Source organism: Coptis chinensis, chromosome 9, assembly GCF_015680905.1.
Source record: "Coptis chinensis isolate HL-2020 chromosome 9, ASM1568090v1, whole genome shotgun sequence".
NCBI lineage: Eukaryota > Viridiplantae > Streptophyta > Magnoliopsida > Ranunculales > Ranunculaceae > Coptis > Coptis chinensis.
Window position 1 is genome coordinate 78,251,267 of NC_141464.1, and position 21,480 is coordinate 78,272,746.

Here is a 21,480-nt window from a genome sequence, read left to right on the forward strand (position 1 = left end):
AGAATCTCGAAGGTTCCAAGTGGGAGTTTGTTGGGTTGTTGGAACCGTCGAGCTTTGCTCCGGTGTCCGTATGCCACTCTCTACTCGAACTCGATAAAGAGGGCGATCAAGCAAGGCCATTCGTCCATAAAAGCGCTCAGCGCTCATGCTCGATGAAAGAGGCCGCCGCTTCATCCATAGCGCACTTTCAGCCATGTTCGATGAAGAGAGGCGCGCAAGGCGCTCATCATGCTCAAGTGCGCGCCCGTGCCCATTTTTTCTCCCCTTTGTCTATGTACACCTATATAAAGGTAATAGATTAGGGTTTTGAGCTAGAACTTTGAGAGATTCATTTCTAGGGTATTGTGGGAGCTCTATTGAGCTAGGGTTTGAGTGAGGCCTCTTCTTATTGATTCTTGATCTCTTGTAAACTCTCCAATCTTTGTTATAAAGGAAACTCGGCTCTTGTGTGTGGATGTAGGTAACATTTACCGAACCACCTAAATCTTTGTGTCTCTTTGCATATTTACTTCCATTATTATTGTTGCTATGAATTGTGATGATCTGATGAGTGGTTTTGCTTTGTTGAGGTTGTTGTGATAACTACCAAAGTCTTGGGTGGGTGATTTCCTTGGTGTGATCTCCAAGTTGAAATCATTTGGGATATAAAGTAGCTAGATTGAGGTGTGACCTTCTAGTGAAATCTCCCAACAAGTGGTATCAGAGCATCAGGACTGTGTCAGAGCTACAGGGTGTTTGAGGAAATTCCTTTGAGAGGTACTCCACCGTAGGTTTTTTGATTCAGTAAAGTCATGATGACCGACAAAGAAAGCTACAAGATAGAGAAGTTTGACGGAACAAACTTCGGCTATTGGAAGATGCAAATTGAGGATGTTCTCTATCAAAAGGATTTGATGGAAACGTTGATAAGTGAGAAGCCTGAGGAGATTCCGCAAGATAAATGGGATTTGCAAGATAGAAAGGCCTTGGCCACAATCCGATTGAGTCTTTCGAAGTCGGTAGCCTTCAATATTAAGACTGAGAAGACGGCGAAGTCTCTCATGGAGGCACTTACTACGAATAAGAACTATCGAAGTCGGTAGCCTTCAATAAAAGCAAGTCATACAATTGTATTAAGGTCACCTATGTCTTTGCAATATATACATCAAGGACTCGAATTCACTTCACTGATTGGATGGAAAATGTATGTTTTGAAGTGTTGTTAATCGATTAAGAACTGAGAATTATTGGATCACAGAAGGATGGTGAAACTTGAAAGACCCCAAGTCCTAATCAATTCCAAGCTTTTCTGGGTTTACCGAAAAAGGACAAGATTCCTGTTGACCTGCTCCATACTACCATGCAAGAAGAGTACGTTGAGTTTATTTTTTATTTTTACTATCATATGTGCACTGCTATAAATATCAAAGTTAGGCAGCCATAACTCCAAAGGCAACCTGGTTTCCAAATGTTTGTTCCCACTGCACATTTCCTGTGTCTTCAAGAAGTTTAAAGTAAAGCAATATACGGCTACCATATCTAGCACTAACAAATCCAGTATTGCAATTGCAATGGAAGGAGAAGGTAGAGTACTATCTCCTAAGGAAAGGAGCTCAGATTCGTGTACCTCTAAAGTGTTCTTACAGAAGGTATAGTCTTTCCTTTGGCCCATTATCGTACTATCTCCTTTTACCAATCGTGTTTTGTGATGGAAAAGATTTCCTGATGCACAACCATTTTTGAAGTCGAGAAGATTTATGATTAATATGCTAACATACACCATTTTCAAAAATATTAATTCTAGCCAGAACCACTGCATTTGATCTTTTGATTTTTATGGTACTCCATTGCGAAACAATACATATACAACCGTCAACCAGACGTAGTTGGTCGTCGGTCATTCTCTCAGAACCTCGGTCAGGAAGAGAGTTAAACTGTGTATGAGAGAGTTTGCCGCCGCACCTGCAAAACAATGGTCATTGTGGAAATTAACAACTTCTTTCAGACAGTAGTTCCTTGTCAAATTCATAAGTTGTTGATGACTGCTTTAATTAATTAAGGAAAATGGACTTACCATGAACTCCAAGGACAGTGCGTGGTTAATTAGCCTGAGATTGTGCTTGCAAACAAGCGGACTCTATGTAATCTCATACTCTTCTGACTCTAAAGGGAATGTTTAAAAAAGTGTTTATCAGCACACTTCTCCACTTAAAAGCCTAATCAACATTTTAATGTTGAGTACAAACTTGAATAACTATGAACCAAACTGAATTTTTTTGCAGTTGTTGGCTGAGCTACTGGGGACATATATTCTGGTATATGCTGGGTGTAGTGCAGTTGTTACCAATATCAGCAAAGACAATGTGATAACACTTCCTGGGGTCGCCGCAACATTTGGACTAGTCGTGATGGTGATGGTGTATACCCTTGCACATATATCTGGGGCCCATTTTAATCCCGCTGTTACAATCGCCCAAGCTACTTGCATGAGATTTCCGCTGAAGCAAGTGAGTTCCAATCTGATGATCAATGATTTTACTGCAGTTATCACATTGCACTCTTAGGTCGATTTCCACTGAAACAGGTTAAATTAAAATTTTGATTAGTAAGGTATATTCTTGGATCAAATTATGGTCTCTTGTAAATATCACATATATATACTTCAGTTATATTCTCTTAAGTAATAATCTTATTTAAGCTCAAAGTGTGAGCTTACATTCTCTTAAATATCTATTCTACGTTCAGTAATCATCATTATCTTAATTTGTATGACCTTTCCTAGGTGCCAGCATATATCATTGCTCAGATTCTTGGATCGACGCTTGCTAGTGGAACAGTAAGAATACTCTTTGGATCGAAACATTCAGAATTCCCGGGAACAATACCATCAGGATCACACTTCCAGTCTCTGATTGTTGAGATGATCATCACTTTCGTTCTCTTGTTTGTAATCTCTGGTGTTTTCACTGATGATCGTGCGGTATGATTCTCCATAGCTAAATGTGTCACTCTTTTTTATGTTAAGTACGTAAGTACCAATAACAATATATATGAACCTCTATTCGAAAAGACAACTAAATTGAGTTTTTTTTTTTTTTTGTTTTTAAAAAATGTTGAGGTTGATTGTCTGAAATCCCATGTTTTTCTATGAAATGTAATTGGAATGAGCTTTAGAGAATATCAGTAAATCCAGATTTATCATTTATCCAATGCAAAACCTGACTGATTAGCAAATAATAAACATTATTGTGAAATGTGGTACAGATAAAAGAACTTGGAGGGCTTGCAGTGGGGGCAACCATATTATTTGGCGTGCTCATCGCAGGGTATAGTCTCATTGATCATCTATATTATTTAGTCTACTTGCTTTGGTTCAAATCTCTCATATTTAAAATTATAATAATTTTTTCGTATTCTGAGTTTAAGGGAAAATAATGCAATACGTAACCATTATTTGATCGACCTTGTCTAATAATGAATACTATACCGACATGTACGTTGAGCTCTTGAACACATACCATTATTTGATCATGCATTTCTACGAATATATTTACTGTTTTCATTACTCTTTCCAAAATCAAATTAATGAAATGATGACAAGTGATCCTGACAGACCTATTTCGGGTGGATCGTTAAATCCAGCAAGGAGCTTGGGGCCGGCACTCCTATACGGTCGTTATGAGGGGTTGTGGGTGTATATTGTGGGCCCAACTCTTGGGGCTGTTTGTGGTGCCTGGGCCTATAATGCCACTCGGACCAGGAACTCGACGCAATCCAAATGATTCAAGCTGATGAAGCTTTGGCATTGGAACTTCCATCGAAAGTGGCTCACAAGTTTTTCTATCTTAGATGTTATTTTTGAAGGAGATCGTCTTCATATTTAGCAAGAGTATGCACGTAATAATTTAAGAAAACATATCCTGGATATGGCTGATAAGGCCAATAGTACGTGTCTGTAGTTCTGTACTCTTCCTTGCGCCTATGTCAATTATGTAATACTAAATGTTGGTTTTTTTTTTCGCTGAACCATCCCACAAATTGGTATGTTAACAGAATAACAAATATGTATAGTAAAAGTAAGGTTGTCACGGGGAAATGCATCAAATAACGTCACATTCTTCCAGCAAGCAGGTGTACTACCTTTAATTTGCTGGGGTTATCCCTCACCATGATTTGGTATGGTGGCATCATTAGAGCAGGTGTTCATCACACAAAATATCAGTGAAAAATTAAGCTTGCCAAGAGCGCCCCGTTACGGCCCTTTGTTTCATATTTATCAAGGCACACAAATGTCACTGCCGTCATTACTGGTGAAATACTGGGATGCGCTCTCTAAGGAAATCAAAGTTAATCTAGATTTACAAAAATAAGAAAAGGTTGAAAGAAAGAAAATGGGAATTGAAATAAAAGGTTGGTGAAACTTGAAAGACTCTTGAGTCCTATTCCATGCTTTTCTGGGTTTCCCCCAAAAAAGACGACTCCTATTCCATGCCAGACGAGTTGAGCTAATTTTTTGGATTGAGTTATTATTATCATATATATACATTCTTATCACTATCACACTTATTAGACACCCATAAGGCATAATTACTTGAGCTACAAGAAGTTCAAGGTCTAGCTATATATGGCTACCACATCTAGCACTAACCTCTCCAGTATTGCAATTGCAATTGACGGAGAAGGTAGAGTAATATCTCCAAATGAAAGAAGCTCAGATTCGCTTACCTCTAAATTATTCTTACAGAAGGTAGAGTCATTTGGCCCATTGTTTAATTTTTTTCTTCATATATTTTATTTGTAGTTCCTTGTCCGATACCCTCAAATGGTCATTGGGGAAACAACTTCCTTTAAACAGTAGTTCCTTGTCCAATACTTTTTTTTATTATAGGAAACTATCATTCAGACTTTAACTTTAAACAGAGGAGTTACAGGATCATGTAGCCAACTAGGTGGAGAGCTAATCCCTGCAAACCTTGTCCAACACTTGGTTAGGTGGTTTATATATCATAATACTGTGGAAACTTTTTATGGTGATCACTGCCTCATGGGCGACTTGCTGCTTAATTATTGTGAGCTCCAATGACCAAGGACATTGGTGGTCCTCAAGTCCTCCAAGCGGACTCTTTGTAATTTCATATGCTTCTGACTACAATGGGACTGTGAAAAATGTCAGTAATTAACTTGATGAAAATTCTCCCAAAGGAGTCTTCAAAGAGGTCTCCACTTTGAAAAATGTGTTTATCAGCGCTTAGCTTCAATTCTCCACTTACTGATTAACTGATTGGTTTTCAAACAAATCAATATTTTTATTTTTATTTTTATTTTGAGTGCAAACTTAGAATAAATTGATTGCAGTTGTTTGCGGAGTTACTCGGGACATATATTGTGGTATTTGCTGGGACTACTGCAATCGTAACCAACCTACGCAAAGACAACTTGATAACACATCCTGGGGTGGCCATGACATGGGGGCTAGCTGTGACTGTCATGGTGTACACCCTCGGACACATTTCCCAGGCCCATTTTAATCCCGCAGTTACAATCGCCCAGGCTACTTGCAAGAGATTTCCACTGAAGCAAGTGAGTTGAAATTTGATCAGTATATAATTTTAATTTAATTGTAACTTAGTTATCACACCGCCGTTCTTTTCTTTGCTCCGTTTTTTATCGTAGGATTTGTAGGCGGGTAAGATCATAATTTTGATCGATAATCTTAAAACAGTTCAAAGTGTTTTTTAAAAAAGTTTTGTAAATAAAAAATTTTGAGCTCAAAATGCGAGTTTATACCTCAATATCCTTTTTTTTACCTTCAGTAGTCATCACTATTTTTATTTGCATGATCTTCCTTAGGTGCCAGCCTATATTATTGTTCAGATTTTTGGATCTACGCTTGCAAGTGGAACCGTAAGATTACTATTTGGTGCGAAACATTCAGAATTCCCAGGATCAATGCCAGCAGAATCAGACTTCCAATCTCTAATTCTTGAGTTCATAATCACCTTCATCCTCCTGTTTGTAATCTCTGGTGTTTCCACAGATAATCGTGCGGTATAATCTTCTACACCTAAATTTTTACATTTTTTATTTTATAATATATGCATAGCAATAATACATGAAAGTGTATTCTAAAGGACAATTGAATTCAGCGAAAATGTTTTGAAAAAAAAAACATATAGTAATTACAACGAGGTTATTGTCGTTTATGTTGTTCTTACACTTTTACGTTTGGATGGTAAAGGTAAAAAGAACTTGGAGGGATTGCAGCGGGAGCAACCATATTATTGAACGTGCTTATCGCAGGGTATTCATCTCTATAACTTATTCTGTATTCATTCAACTTTATTATATTAGGTAAAATATATGCATTATACATTAATCCCAAATGTCAGGCATGCTGAACACATATCAATTGATGATGCTTGTCCTCTAATTATTTTTCACTGTGATTTCCAAAATCTTGACAGACTGATTTCTGGCTCATCCATGAATCCGGCAAGGAGCTTGGGGGCAGCACTAGTATATGGTCGTTATGAGGGGCTATGGGTATATTTCGTCGGCCCAATTCTTGGGGCTATTTTTGGTGCTTGGGCCTATAATGCCACTCGTACCAAGTACTCCATCCATCAGGACAAATAATGGCTCTTTTCTCAGAAATTCAACAAGTAGTGGCTCCAACTGAAAGAGAATCGAACTTCATACCTTAGGAAAATTCGCCCCACATATCTAACAAAAATACCTCACTCAAAGCTGTACTTGGATCCCAATGTGCCAAGGAAGCTGAAACTTGGCGTTGGAAAGTGGCCCAGCTAGATGTAATTTTTGACGGAATCGTCTGAATATTCTTAATGTGTTCTAAGACAACAGATCCTGGATGGCTGATATATAAGGCCAATATTACAATATATATAGTGTGTTCTATTCTTAGTTTCTTACTTACGCAACACAATTAAGAGCCATTGAGTTAGCTTCCAGAGGAGCATGACAAATACCTAAAAGAGCAAACCTGAAAAAGAAGAATAAGGAGATACATAGTGCTTGATATCAACTTCGTTTTCCATTTTTTTTTCTTTTGCAGGACACCAAACTCATGATGACAATTGCTAAATGCACTTTTTGAAAGTTCACTGACCTAATATGTGAAACTCATATATTTCATTATTGGCATTCCTAATTCCTAAATAAGGACTAACCACCATAGATCTGTATAAAGGTACGCAACCAGCCGACCACAAGTATTTGCTTACTCATGATTGTAGGGGCATTAGGGAGTCCAAATAGGGTGTCAGATTTAACGTTAGGATGGCACCTAGGAGTTTTTGCCTTCTACTTTTAATCCTGAATTAATAACAAATCCTTAAAATAAAACCTAACCCTGCCAGGGGTATGCGAGTATATATCATCTATTCATTTGTACATCGGCTCTCTCTTGCATTTTAAGCCAGTACAATTCTTGGACTTTATCCTCTTCTAAGTATCAACTATCAACTAGTTCAGTTTTACATCAAGTGGTGGAAAAAAGATTATTTTCAACTTTGTTGACAGCGATGCAATTTCGACAAGATTTGCCAAAACACACCGGTTGGGTTGGAAGTGATCTTTTCGAAAGAGATTGTGAAGGGGATGGTTGTTGGTGAGAGTTGAGACTGGACTTCGGTTTGAAGTTGCCTACGTACCCAAATATTGTATTGTCTTGGGATCAAGTCTCAATGCGTAGTTCTGGAAAAATGACGAAAGTTGGATTGGTGATAGTTACTTCCTCGTTCTCTAATATTCCAATCGTGGGATGAAGTTGGAGAACTGGCGGGAGAACTGTCCAATTGTGGGATGAAGTTGGGCTGGCCGGGAGAATCGGTCCAATCATGGGTGGGAGAACCGGGCGGGAGAACTGTCTAATCGTGGGATGAAGTTGGTGAACTGGCGGGAGAACTGTCAAATCGTGGGATGAAGTTGAAGAACTGGCGGGAGAACTGTCCAATCGTGGGATGAAGTGGGAGGACTGTCTAATCGTGGGATGAAGTTGGTGGAAGTGAATCTTGAATGTGGACAAAGTTGTGGACGATGTGGAAGTTGTTTGACTTGCAAAACATGTGCGCAATTGATATTAATTTTACGTGTAGGTATGTAGGTTTTTAGCATGGGCTCTGAGCGTGGGTTTTTTTGTAGATAAGCTCTGAGCATGGGCTTTGAGTGTGGGTTTTTTTATAGATAAGCTCTGAGCGTGAGCTTTTTTGTAGATAAGCTCTGAGCATGGACTCTGAGCGTAGGCTTTTTTATAGATAAGCTCTGAGCATGGGCTCTGGGCGTGGGTTTTTTTTTATAGATAAGCTCTAAGTGTGAGCTTGTATTGAATTGGGCTTTTATTGGGCCACATTTGTGGTGGCCGGAGCATCGCCCTCTCTTTATTACATGGGCAAAGCCTGTGTGGCAAAGATTTTTTATAGGTTTGTAAACTATTATATTGATTGGTAAAATAAAAGTAGTAGGGGTAGGCAAATATCATGAACAGAAAATATTAAATTGGCATGTAAAAAATCAAAGTTATTTGATAAAATGTAATGGCAATTTGATAAATTGTGGGTAAGAATAAAAGATTAAAGGTTTGACAGTTTCAATATTGGTGAGTGAAGATAGTTTGGTAAATAAAATTTTAGGAAAGAAACAGAACAAAATAAATATATGGCCGGCAGTTAAGAATTGAAACTATAGTTAAAAGACCATAAAAAGGAGTTCATGGGCTTTTTAGATGAACCTATTTAGTCTTAAATATAAAGGGCTGGGCTAAGAATTAGAATTGGGTATTGGCTTGGCTTTTTAGTTGGGCGTATTTGATGCGGGTTTGTCAATATACTGAAGGATCGGCAAATCATATTTGAACAACAATAGGATCGGCAAATCATATTTGTACGACAATTGGATCGGCAAATCATGTTTGAATGACAATTGGATTGGCAATTCATTTGGATCGGCAATGTGAGCGGCATTTATGGGATCGACAATGTGAGCGATGCTAGCGACATTTATGGCTCAGCAATGTGAGCGGCACTTGTCGAAGTACAGATCAGCAAAAAGACGATAGAAGTACAGATGGGCTCGGCAATGCATGTTGATGTAGGTTCCAAAAGACTGACACCAGGGAACTCTATACTCATGACATAACAGCGACCAGACTCTGAAACATCACAACTGGGCGATAACTCTATGCCTCTTTTATTGAAACTTGTATCATGAAAGAAGCTTGTGAGATAGACCCTTGTCGTGCAAAAAGCGTCCTATTATCACACCTTTGGATCACAGAGTTTATGCTGCTGCAATTCAAAGGGAGGAGGTGAGTGGCTGATACATCTTCATTTCTAGCAAAGTGGCCAACAATCATGTTCACTCTTCTTCTCACTCAGAGACCAAAAACACTGAAAGGAATCCTTTTCCATTGACACAGACATCGGTAACAGTGCATATGCCAACACCCAGGAGAACCAGTGCTATACTAAGTTTTGTGTCTCTTGAGTACCATACCTTATCCAAGACAACCTTCAGAGAGCAACACACCGGGATCACACTTAGCTTTGCTATCTGATAAAATCCAACAGAATTCCATATCAAACTCACATTCATTCCAACAACAGAAAAGTTTGCAAAAAGCACAAATTTCAGAAGCTCGGCCAATGTAAGCATGAGGGGTGGATGTAGCCCAGCCACTGCCAAGAGTCATCATGGTTTCCAAAGCATATCTTTGGCGCACAAGTTCTGAGTAGATTGTTTTGAAACCAGCGGCAATTCAATCCCATAATTTAAAACCGGGGTTCGAAAAAATAGCGGATTGTTTGAAAAAATAGCAAATTCAAAACCAGCGGCAATTCTGAGAAGATTGGCTGAAGACGCATTCGAAAAAATAGCAGATCGTTAGAACTTTTTCAGCGGCAATTCTGAGAAGATTGACTCGTCGGTCATCTCAAAGGATCGGCAAAAACCAAAAGGTTTCTACCTATCAACTTGATCGGCACTTCTTCGAGCGCCAATTCCTTCCAGTGGTAATTCAAAGGCTAGAATAGATTTTCTTGTTTTTTATTGTTGAATAGGGTCGGCAATACCAGCCGCAATTCAATTCAAAGGGATTGGCAAACCGCAAATCGATCGGGAATAAAAATTAATTGCTAATAAAAATAAAAGAACTAGTATGATATTGGAGTGTATTGTTGGGTTACTAAGCACATAGTACAAAATATCCCGATATATCCCGATATTTGTCGATATCTATCCAGATTTCAGAGAAAGATATATAAATATCCCGATATGTTCAGAGATATATACGACTATAAATATCGGTGATATTTCAACGATATTTTTGATATTTGCGATATTTGGGGATATTTGGAGATATTTGGCGATATTTTGTATATGTAACAATTTTATTTAATATTTACCATTATATTTCAAATAAATATAAATAATGTATCATGATATATTAAGAAATATCCACAATATTCACGATATTTGTCGATATTTTGAATATATCCACGATATTTGCATGTGAAACAATGTCAAATATCCCCAAAGAGAGAGATATATCCACGATACATATCCATAAATCAGAGATCGATAAATACCCATATCCTGATATTTTGTACTATGACTGAGCATCCTTCAAAAAGATAAATTTTGAATTGGTAATTGGTCGGCAACTTGATTGCAAAGATTCATTTTCGAAAAAAAATTCGAAAAACTGATCGCTTAATTGGTTGATTTGTTGATCTGCAAGTTCTTCTGTTTGAGTAATTGAAATGGACTGACAAGCTGATCGGTTTAACAAATAGTTATAAAACTAATCGGCAAGATCAATCACAAGTTCAATCACCAACCTCAAACAAATTGGTAATTTGATAGGCAATGAAATTAGTGTGATAGGTAATTAAAAAGAAAGAAATTGGTAGGCAAATAATAGATTGGCTAGATATATTATTTGAGGAATTTGTATAAGTTTGGTGAAACTTATTTTGTAAGAAGACCAAAGGTGATCGGCTTAAATTGCACCATTCGAAATAGATTGAATAGATTGAAATATAAGAGGCCGGCCGAAAGATATAAGAGTCAGTTTTTAAAATACAATGATAGTTTGGTATAATGAGATATTAGATGAAATGATCGGCAATTTAGAAGTTGGGACTTGTGTAGGCAAAAATCAAAATTGGGTTATATAAATTCTAATTGGCAGTTAGAAGAATCGGGAGGGCTAAATGGCTAATGACTATGTAGATGGGATAGGTCGGCATTTTAAGTGGGCTTTTGCTAAGTTTTAAATAAATAAATAATCGGGTTACCCAAAATAGATTGAAAGATTGGTTTTTGCTGGATACAGAGGATCAGCAAACTGGACAAATCGGATCGGCAAAAAGAGAGGTTGGTCTACTAGACTGTTCACATTATGTGGAGATTGGTTATCAAAAAGGGATAACTCATGTTGCAAAGTCTGGAGTTGTGTTATATACTCAATTTTGATTGTATAGTTATTGAAAATTTTGATTGTTTGACCGGCAATTATTTAAAAAAGAATTGATCGGTTTTGGGTGCAATGATTGGCAACTTGATAGAATTTTTAGTTTGATCAGTATGGCTGATCGGTTTGGGTGAGCAACAGTTATTTGAATTGATCGGCAAGTTCAATTGTAAGTTCGAACTTTGCACAAATCGGTAACTTGATAAGTAATTTAATTCAACATGCAATTGAATTGGTTTGATAGGTAATTAAAATGAAATAAATTGGTAGTTCGTTGGGTATTCAAATCAATATGGATTAATAAATAAAACTTCCAACAGATTAAAAAAGGGTCGGGTGCTCAATTTTGAATATTGAAAAATATTTCAAAAATGGTAATCAATCAAGGATCTGTTATCAAAAGAAGTGATTTTTTTGTGACCTGACCAATAATGATCGATCAAAAAATATTTCAGAATCAAAAGAAGAAGTTTTCGAAACGATTAATTTTTCCAACGAAGAGATCTTCCTAGGCTAATAGGAAGATCTAATTGTTAAAGAGACCCAAACTCAAAATTAATTTGAATTATAAGTTTGTATACGGTAGGTAGTGTTAATGAATTTCAAGTAGGGTGTCACTCTCCCATGTAGTGTGTAAAGATAGTGCAATGAAACTTGGTTGTCGCTGCCCCCATAATGTACTGATAACGTAATTAAATTTGTGGTGTTGCCACCCCAATAATAAAAAAAAATAACGTATTAAAATTTGGGATGTCGCCGCCCCCATAGTGCATTGATAACGAAATTAAATACAGGGTGTCACCACCCCCACTGTGTAGTAATAATGTAATGAAATTTGGAGTATCGCCGCCCCCAGTATAATGATAATAATATGATATTTGGAGTGTCGCCACCCCCAAAGTGTAATAATAACGTAATGAAATTTAGGGTGTCGCCGCCGCCAAAGTATAATGATAACGTAATAAAGTTTAGGGTCACCCCCATAGTACAATAGCCGCCCCTGTAGTGTAATGATAATGTAATAAAGTTTGGAGTGTCGCCGCACCCATAGTGTAATGATAACGTAATGAAATTTGGAGTATTGTCGCCCCCAAAGTGTAATGATAACGTAATGAAATTTGGGGTGTCGACGCCCCCAAAGTGTAATGATAATATAATGATTTAATTTAATGATTAAAATGTATGAATATAATGAAATGTTATGAATGCTAATTTAAATGTATGCATGTATGTACGAATGACAAATGAATTATAAATGTAAAAAATATTTAAGAATCCCCATGTATGAATGGAAGGTCTTTTATTTGATGACAAAGTGATAGTCGTTATTGCAAGGATTTATTTATTATTATTATTATTTATTTATTTATTATTATTATTTTTTTTTATAGTGAATCAATATGACTTTGAGGCAGAATGATTGTAAGTATCAGTAGTTGGTAAAGCGCTTCTTATCGTATGGCTAATCCATTCTTCAGTGAGGCAACAAATATACAGTTATCGACATTATCATATGGACATATCAGCATGTCGATGAGCCCTAAGGTTTGGGCTACTATCGACTTTGTGAGTTCCATTATGAGGTCAAACACTCCTTGTTATATGTCGATCCCTTCTTTAGTGAGGCAACAAATAGAAAGTTATCGACATCATCATATAGACATATCAGCATGTCGATGAGCCCTAAGGTTTGGGCTACTATCAACTGTGCGAGTTCTATTATGAGGTAAAACACTCTTTGTTATATGTTGATCCTTTCTTTAGTGAGGCAACAAATAGAAAGTTATCGACATTATCATATGGACATATTGATCTTTGCACTTTTCAGTGTTTTTAGAAGTTGACTTACTACGTGCTAAAACTCAATAATTCCTTACTCACTATTTTTTTTCTTTGAGAATGTCAGTCTAGTTCAAGTAGGGATTTCGTTCCAACTTCTAAGACAAGAATTTAAATGATCACAACTGGAATCTACACTTTGGAGAACTAAGTGAGAAGGATTTTATAGATAGATTTTTTTTACACAAGTTATCTAAAATTTGTAAGTTTGTTTATAGTTAAATGAAATAGAGAGAGAGGGAAGGATTAATCCTACTCATGCAAGGCCTAGCTACAAGTCTTTTAAAAAGCAGTCACTACCATCTCAAATCCCTAACATAATATACCTATCTCTAAACATATCATGCTAGCATGTAGAATTGAAATGATATTTCATCTCTGAAATATCATTCCAACTCCTAGTTCTACTTTACAACAATTGATCAGATAATTGTCAATCTCTGTCATTTTGGGACAGGATGAAAAATAGAACCTAAGTCTTTTAAGTAGTGATTTTGGAATCCTAAATTTGTAGCATGATCCTCACATGAGCATCATTAACCCTCCCCTTGGGAGAGTTTTAGCTCATGATCCTAGGATTGAATTAAACTACAAGAAGATATGTGAAATGAAAAAGAAAGAGAATGAAACCAAGAAAACTACAACCTGTTTACCTAAATGAAGAAGAGTTTTATTCAAAACTAGAGAGTTCCCCATTAACAAGTTACAAGCTTTTTCAAAAAAAACTAAGAACTAAAAAAACAAAATTAAAGACATGGATGTAAATGAAAAGTAAAAGTCAAAGAAGTAAAAGCTTCCAACTCCCAAAATCAGCCCCCCTTTACATAAGAGAGCCTTTTTCTCTTCTCCCACGTGAAACACTCTCCTCTCATTTATTTTTCACTTATCCACAACTAACTCCCATTTGACACCTTTCATTTTTTTAGATAATCATCAGCTAAATCCAACTAACTCATTAACTTCATGCAAGGTGTCAAAATTGCTGCACCAATTATTTGCACCTTTGTCTTGACTTGCATGATGACTCATCAAATCTTATGGGCCCGCCTAGTGGGTCCACGTCATGATGTCCAATTGCAGTCCGGTCTTTTGGCATTTTACAACTTCCGCCTATTTGTAGAGTTCATCGCGACGATCGATCGTCGGAGAAATTTCACTCGTCGCGATTGAGTCCCTGGTTCAAGAGATATGAGCTTCGGAAGTTTGATGCTTCGTGCATGTAATCCCGTTTCGATTGGATTACGTACTATTTGAGTCTTTGGGCTTTAGTCGAATTTGTTGGGCTTCACATGGGCTTGATCGGAAGGCATGTGTATACTCCCTATTCCGCTTAAATCTTCGGCTTTATCGTAATTTTACATTAGTTGCTCCACCTGCAAAAGCACGAAGATGCGATTATTTCATGATTATTAAGCACAAAATTGACCGAAATGTTATGTCTCTACAGGTTTTTATAATACAGTTTTGGGTGCTTATCACATATCATCATGTCGATGAGTCTTAAGGTTTGGGCTACTATCAACTGTGCGAGTTCCATTATGAGGTCAAACACTCCTTGTTATATGCCGATTTCTCAGAAGTTGAAGTTTTCATCTCTATCATCAAGCTACTCAAAATGATTGATATGCTCAATATTAGATTCTGATCTACTCAATATAAGATGATCAGAATAAAAATGAGATCTAATCAATATTCTTTTTGCTTGCCGACCAATTAAGTTGAATAAACTTTTTCGAAGTAAAATTGGTTGGAGTGTCAAAATTGAAAAATCAATTAAGACAAAAATCTTCTTGCCGACCATTTGGATCGGGCAAAGTGAAAACCAATTTTAGATTGGCATTTTTATTTTCTTTTGTGTTAAGGTAGGCAAAATCAGTATCTGCAAATTGTCAATGAAGAGGAGAGCCAACTATGGAGATCGGTTCTTCCGTATATAGGGTGAACATCTAAAGAATATAGACGGAAGGTTGAAATCCAATCACTCTTTTCGTGGTCCTATGTAAGTGATTCATCTTATACAAAGCTACTACCGTCAATTGACATGTTATGTAGAGCATGCCTTAGTCAACTAGAGAGCTCAAAGGTTGGAACTACTATTTGCAAAGAGACCCTCCAGAGACATTGAACTACTAAATACTAATGCGTGGTAACTGAAATCGGCATCCTGGCAATAAACTACATGTCGACCCTCCATTTGTGGTCTGTCATGCCTACATGATATAGTGGTCCAGAAGTCCAGATAATTTCTTCTAGGAGAGAGCCGACCTTTTATAGCTTTTCGGCTATGATCGGCTACACCAACATTATTGTTTTTCATATCTTCGATGAGTCCAGATAATTTTTTCTAGAAGAGAGTCGACCTCTTATAGCCTTTCAGCTATGATCGGCTACACCAACATTATTTTTCTTCATATCTTCGATGAGTCCAGATAATTTTTTCTAGGAGAAAGCCGACCTCTTATAACCTTTCGGTTATGATCAGTTACACTAACATTATTTTTCTTCATATCTTCGATGAGTCCAGAATTTTTTTCCTAAGAGAGAGCCAACCTCTTATAGCCTTTCGGCTATGATCGGCTACACCAACATTATTTTTCTTCATATCTTCAATGAGTTGTCAACCACTCCGTTGAGTGATTGGCTGCAAAGTTAACGTGCAAAGTTAGTAGAAGATTTACTTCACGTTTAGACTCGTTATCTTTCGTGAGTTGGTGATGCCTCACAGGGTGGTCGACATCAAGGTCGGTAGAGAAGTTTGTGGATTCGCTTACGATTACACTGGAAAGTGTTGGCTTTCAGCGTTGCACATTCGGTTTGCACAAAGCCTTTAGTTTTCGCCGCATTTCTCTTGGTGCGGGAGTTTGTGCTTGGAGTCTTTGACAGAAATGCTTCAGAGTTCAAACGATCCCAAACACTTTTTGTCGTAGACCCTGAATCATCTTCTTGAAGTTGACGCAGCTGTTTCTTCAAATTTGTATTCTTACCCTCCAATTGTCGAAGACAACGGTCAACTTGAGTTGTTGGACCGGCTACATGAATACCCACTCTTTCAATCGCAGATGGCCGAGGACCACCGGACTTGGAAAATGAATTCCCAGCATAAGGTGAGTGCAGAACTTGTGCGACAAGAGAAAAACTTTCACCGTATCTTCTTTTTCGAGAAGCCATTGATGTAACTTTTGTTTTGTGGTTGAGGGTAGGAGCACAGATGGCGCCAAATATGTTTTGACAAGATTTGCCAAAACACACCGGTTGGGTTGGAAGTGATCTTTTCGAAAGAGATTGTGAAGGAGATAGTTGTTGGTGAGAGTTGAGACTGGACTTCGGTTTGAAGTTGCCTACGTACCCAAATATCGTATTGTCTTGGGATCAAGTCTCGATGCGTAGTTATGGAAAAATGACGAAGGTTGGATTGGTGATAGTTACTTCCTCGTTCTCCAATATTCCAATCGTGGGATGAAGTTGGAGAACTGTCCAATTGTGGGATGAAGTTGGAGAACTGGCGGGAGAAGCGGAGAACTGTCTAATCGTGGGATGAAGTTGGAGAACTGGCGAGAGAACTGTCTAATCGTGGGATGAAGTGGGATAACTGTCTAATCGTGGGATGAAGTTGGTGAACTGGCGGGAGAACTGTCAAATTGTGGGATGAAGTTGAAGAACTGGCGGGAGAACTGTCCAATCGTGGGATGAAGTGGGAGAACTATCTAATCGTGGGATGAAGTTGGTGGAAGTGAATCTTGAATGTGGACAAAGTTGTGGACGATGTGGAAGTTGTTTGACTTTGCAAAAACATAATGCGCAATTGATATTGATTTTACGTGTAGGTATGTAGGCTTTGAGCGTGGGCTTTTTTTGTAGATAAGCTCTGAGCGTGGGCTTTTTTGTAGATAAGCTCTGAGCATGGGCTCTGAGCGTAGGTTTTTTTGTAGATAAGCTCTGAGCATGGGCTCTGAGCGTGGGTTTTTTTATAGATAACCTCTGAGCGTGGGCTTGTATTGAATTGGGCTTTTATTGGGCCACATTTGTGGTGGCCGGAACAAACAGGTGTGTTGGATTCTCTAGATGTACGCGTGGTCGTGCTTAAAATTCGATAACCATTTTATACAAGATTTGTGCAATTAACAGTTTTTTTGACTTTTCATGTTCTTCCTTTTTGATAGAAGTAATTGCATCTAATTTAGTTTTTCATTTCAATATAGACACGCAACAATGGAAATCAAAATTGTCAATAAATATCATTAAATATTTAGGGCATCTCCAATGGGGGGTGTAAACCGTATAGAGTGGAAAATTTACACCCCAAGTGTCAAAAAACTCTATCCAATGGGGTGCTAAACCGTGGGGGGGGAATTTTTCATCCCGCTATTAGTTGATAAAATAGCTCGGGCGACACTCCAACACACGCCCCAAAGAAAAACAATTAGGACGTCACTTGAAATCACGCCTCGAGATTATTTAATGGCTTTGCCCGCGGATCCGGTCCGTCGCTATGGATTTAAGTGAAAATGGAACTCACGGACGTCACTTCAACACACGTTTCAACATTTATTAAATATCATTTCGACGGGCCAAGTTTGTTATTCTTCTTTACTTTTAAATGAACGACAATTTAAGTCTGTTGCTATTTGTTTTTACACATTTTCTTCCACCTACCATTGGAAGAGCCACAAGGTGTAAATATAGACCTTATTTACTTGGGAGGTAGATAGAGTATATAATCCTAATGACACCTATGTGGAGTTTATGTGGAGGTGGGTTTTTACACTCTCCATTGGAGATGATAGCAAAAAAAAAAAAAAATCTCTACACTATATGATAGCCGGGTCTTTAGGAGGTCACACTTCTCAACCGAACAGTGTATTTCAAATCTCTCTATTTTAAGATTTTAGAACCACCTCCCTTAATTATTCTAATCAGGTCCCTCCTTTTTAAACAATTTACAAAAAACTCTCTCACTTTACTGAAATTAGAATTAACTTCATATTACACTGAAATTATATTTAACCCCTCCTAATGTTTTTATATTGTTTTTTAGATTATAACTAGAATTCATAAAATCATACTACCTGAGAGATGTTAGAGCGACATGTTTAAAGACTTAAAACAACACCAATGCGTAGCACGGTTCGCATACTGGTTTATAAATACAAGGCAACTCGCAGACTCGCCTTTGCAAAACAATAGCAAAAATCTAATAAATGGTTTATGAATACAAGGTTTGCAAAACAATAGGAGTGAGGGTTGAACAAAATATGGGTTCAACGGGCTGGGGAAATTTGAAGTTTGACCCTCTTTGGTACAATAACGTAAGAAATAGTTACTCTGTAAAATTTGTTCAGTCCAAATTAAGGAGTAAACTGTTGAAGTTAATTTACCACTAAAATGTTCCGATTCCACCCCTTCTTAGATTTTTTTTTCCCTTTTTCGAGCCAATATCTCATGGATGATTTGATGCAAACTTACACAATTACACATCCCTTCAAACTAAATCACATATCTAAATCCAAAAGCCGCTAAGGGTTTGTTTGGCAGCATGATTTGGGTAGTCTGTATAATGTATAAGACCCTTTATAAAGTGTTTAGTTGTTTGGTCCAGTCCATTTTCAGAATATGGGCCACAACTTATGAATAAGGATAACATAAATGACCCGATAAAAAAGATTATGTTATCTCTTGGGAAATGTAAGATAACGATATTCATTCAACTTAATCACGCGAGGAAAAAAAAACCGAGAACTTGCAGAAGAAAACCTTCTTCTTCACTCACTCTATGGCTTTTTCTTCTCCACCGTCTCTATTCCGATCTTGACCGACCACCGCAAATATTTGTCTCTTTTTCCGTTTTAAGTTCTAACTCCCACTATATTTTCTTTTGTGTATTTGAAAAAACTAAAAATCAAAGCATCCATTACCCACAAATAGAATTTGGGTATTCAAAGAAGAACCATCTTCACAATTTTCTCCTTTTTATACTTTCAATCTTCTCTCTATCTTCACAATCTAGTGTAGTGTTTTTGAATTATCAATTTTTTTTTTGTTGGACTTCAAGTAATAGGGAGATTATGTTGAAATTATGTTGAATTGAAGTTTGGTTGTCATTTTAAAATTACTAATCCAGGTTATCTTTCGGTTGATTTGTGGTTATTTTTTCTGGAAAATTTGATGTTATTTTCATTCAATTTGGAGAATTGATAAAAAAAAAAAGAGAAAAAAAAATGAAGAACAATACCGGACAAATCTGAGAGACCAAACTGATTACTTTTGGGATATCCACCACAAATTATACATAGCCTAAACATGGTTAGGTACTACAGGATTTCACGATGCCAAACATAGCCTAAGTAAATTATAAGTCTCTAACCTTAAATAAGTAGTCCATATCCATATCAACTTCTCTACTATATTAAGACACCAAACATCAATGTATCAAACTAACTCATGGAAAAATCACATGACTGATCACCCACTCTGTTTACATAATCCTTGTATGAGCAACTAAATGGGCTTGAGCAGGAAGGAGAAAAAAAACAAGGACTTATAGGCCTTCTTTTATGAACTCTTGACCACAAGCCCACTATCTTGTGTGTTAATTAATTTTTAGTGTGGGTTTTAGATAAAAGAAATAACTCACAAAGTTTAGTTTGGTTCCGTTTGCTATACAGGTGGCAGTGGATTGGAACCTCTTCAATCAGGTATTGCTACTTTGTTTTGTTTATACATGTTCATAATTTGATAATTTTTTGTCACATAAATTATATGTGTCATTTTATTTTTTTGCCCATTCGTGCCTTTGGTGATTTGGATTTTGTAGGTTTTATGTTAAGTATTCTCATTTGTTGCCTGTGATGACATCATGACTAAACTTTTTAGTTATGTCATCATGATGACACAATTTTGAGGCATAAGTTGAAGTGAATAACTACTACCGTCTACTAGGCGAAAAATTTAGTACGTGGGGCATGTGGTCCAATAGTAGATTGCTATGTGTCCACACATATTAACCTTAGTTAATCCATAGTTAGTGAGAGACTTAGTTATAATGGGAAAGTAAATATGGTGAGTTTTAATTCCAAAATTTTAAGAATATCTCAACAAAACAAAAAAGAAAACAAAAATAAATAGGAGGAAAAAAATGAGTACGTGAGATTTTAGTATTAGCGCCTTATTTCCCCTCTTTCTCCTTCGTCTTTTTTCATCAATATTCTTGACTCAAGGAAAAAAAAATCTCACTCTTTCGTATTAGTGTTAAGATAGATAGAGAAGTCGAAGAAAGCTACAGTAATGTACCAATCAATCTAACTTTTATGGACTTTCTAATAGTTATGGTCACAGTGATCCTTCAAACACTTCATTGCTCCCTTTTACTGACTCATATCTTTTTCCCCAGGTTAGTCTTGAACAATAATTGAGTATTATACATCCCATTTTTTTTTCCCTTTCAAAGTGATAATAATATTGTGTATGCAGGGATTTGTTGAACTTCTATCGCAGCACCCATCAAACATAGTGGCACAACCAAATCCATTGAGGGGTCCTGCAAGGCACTTGTACTTTTCAAAACCATACTCTAGCGACCAATGTGATACAATAAATTGGAAAGAACAATGGGATATCGGGAAGAACAACGTGATGTACTCCACATTTAGACAAACGTGATTTTGATCAAGCGACAAGAACTACATCTCACGATTTTTGGGCATGCATGATAGTTATCATGTTTAGCATTCAATCTTTAATAATAGATCAATTATTTAGTTTGTTTGTCATTACATTATTTTTTTGCCAATAAATAAACCTTATCATAGAAGTTCAAGTGACTAGATTTTGTTAAGATAAAAGGAGGGAAAATAGGGACGGGAAAAGATCGAGAGAACAAAAAAGAGGGAAAAAAATCTCACGTACTAATTTTTTGCCTCCCATTTATCTTTGTTTCCTTTTTTGTCGGGATATCCCTAAAATTTTGGAATTAAAACTCACCATATTTACTTTTCCATTATAGCTAAATCTCTCACTACCTATGGGTTAACTAAGGTTATTATGTATAGACGCATGACAATCTACTATTGGACCCACATGCCCCACATACTAAATTTTTCGGTCTACCGGATATATCCCCTATGGACGCGGTGCTTTCTTTACGTTAATTTTGTATTAAAGTTCTTAATATTCCT

General features: G+C 36.9%; 2 protein-coding genes and 1 pseudogene across 3 annotated transcripts in view; all 3 read left to right on the plus strand.

The window, feature by feature from the left end:
* Positions 1-1,441: 1,441 nt before the first annotated feature.
* Positions 1,442-4,050, plus strand: LOC147478325 (aquaporin NIP1-1-like). 2 transcript variants are annotated; one of them, XM_086582767.1, is made up of 5 exons: positions 1,442-1,628; positions 2,262-2,486; positions 2,762-2,959; positions 3,244-3,305; positions 3,622-4,050. In XM_086582767.1, exons 1-5 carry the CDS (start codon positions 1,551-1,553, stop codon positions 3,659-3,661), a joined length of 603 nt encoding a protein of 200 aa, XP_086438893.1. In that variant the 5' UTR covers positions 1,442-1,550; the 3' UTR covers positions 3,662-4,050. The 2 variants fall into 2 exon arrangements, with proteins under 2 accessions (XP_086438893.1, XP_086438892.1); XM_086582766.1 differs by having other exon boundaries at positions 3,593-4,032.
* A 956-nt stretch (positions 4,051-5,006) lies between these two features.
* LOC147478326 (aquaporin NIP1-1-like) lies at positions 5,007-11,827 on the plus strand (annotated as a pseudogene).
* Positions 11,828-19,962: 8,135 nt separating this feature from the next.
* LOC147478327 (iron-sulfur cluster co-chaperone protein HscB homolog) overlaps positions 19,963-21,480 on the plus strand; it is a 35,431-nt gene continuing 33,913 nt past the window's right edge. Inside the window, exon 1 of the mRNA XM_086585338.1 lies at positions 19,963-20,001. The gene's annotated coding sequence lies outside the window, so the exon portion shown is untranslated. The remainder of the gene's footprint in view (positions 20,002-21,480) is intronic.

Excerpts from the sequence above, each read along its gene's own strand:
- LOC147478325 (XM_086582766.1), top strand. The coding sequence starts at position 1,551 with ATGGAAGGAGAAGGTAGAGTACTATCTCCTAAGGAAAGGAGCTCAGAT. Across the intron at positions 1,629-2,261 it reads CTAAAGTGTTCTTACAGAAG|TTGTTGGCTGAGCTACTGGG; the intron begins GTATAGTCTTTC and ends ATTTTTTTGCAG. Across the intron at positions 2,487-2,761 it reads TGAGATTTCCGCTGAAGCAA|GTGCCAGCATATATCATTGC; the intron begins GTGAGTTCCAAT and ends GACCTTTCCTAG.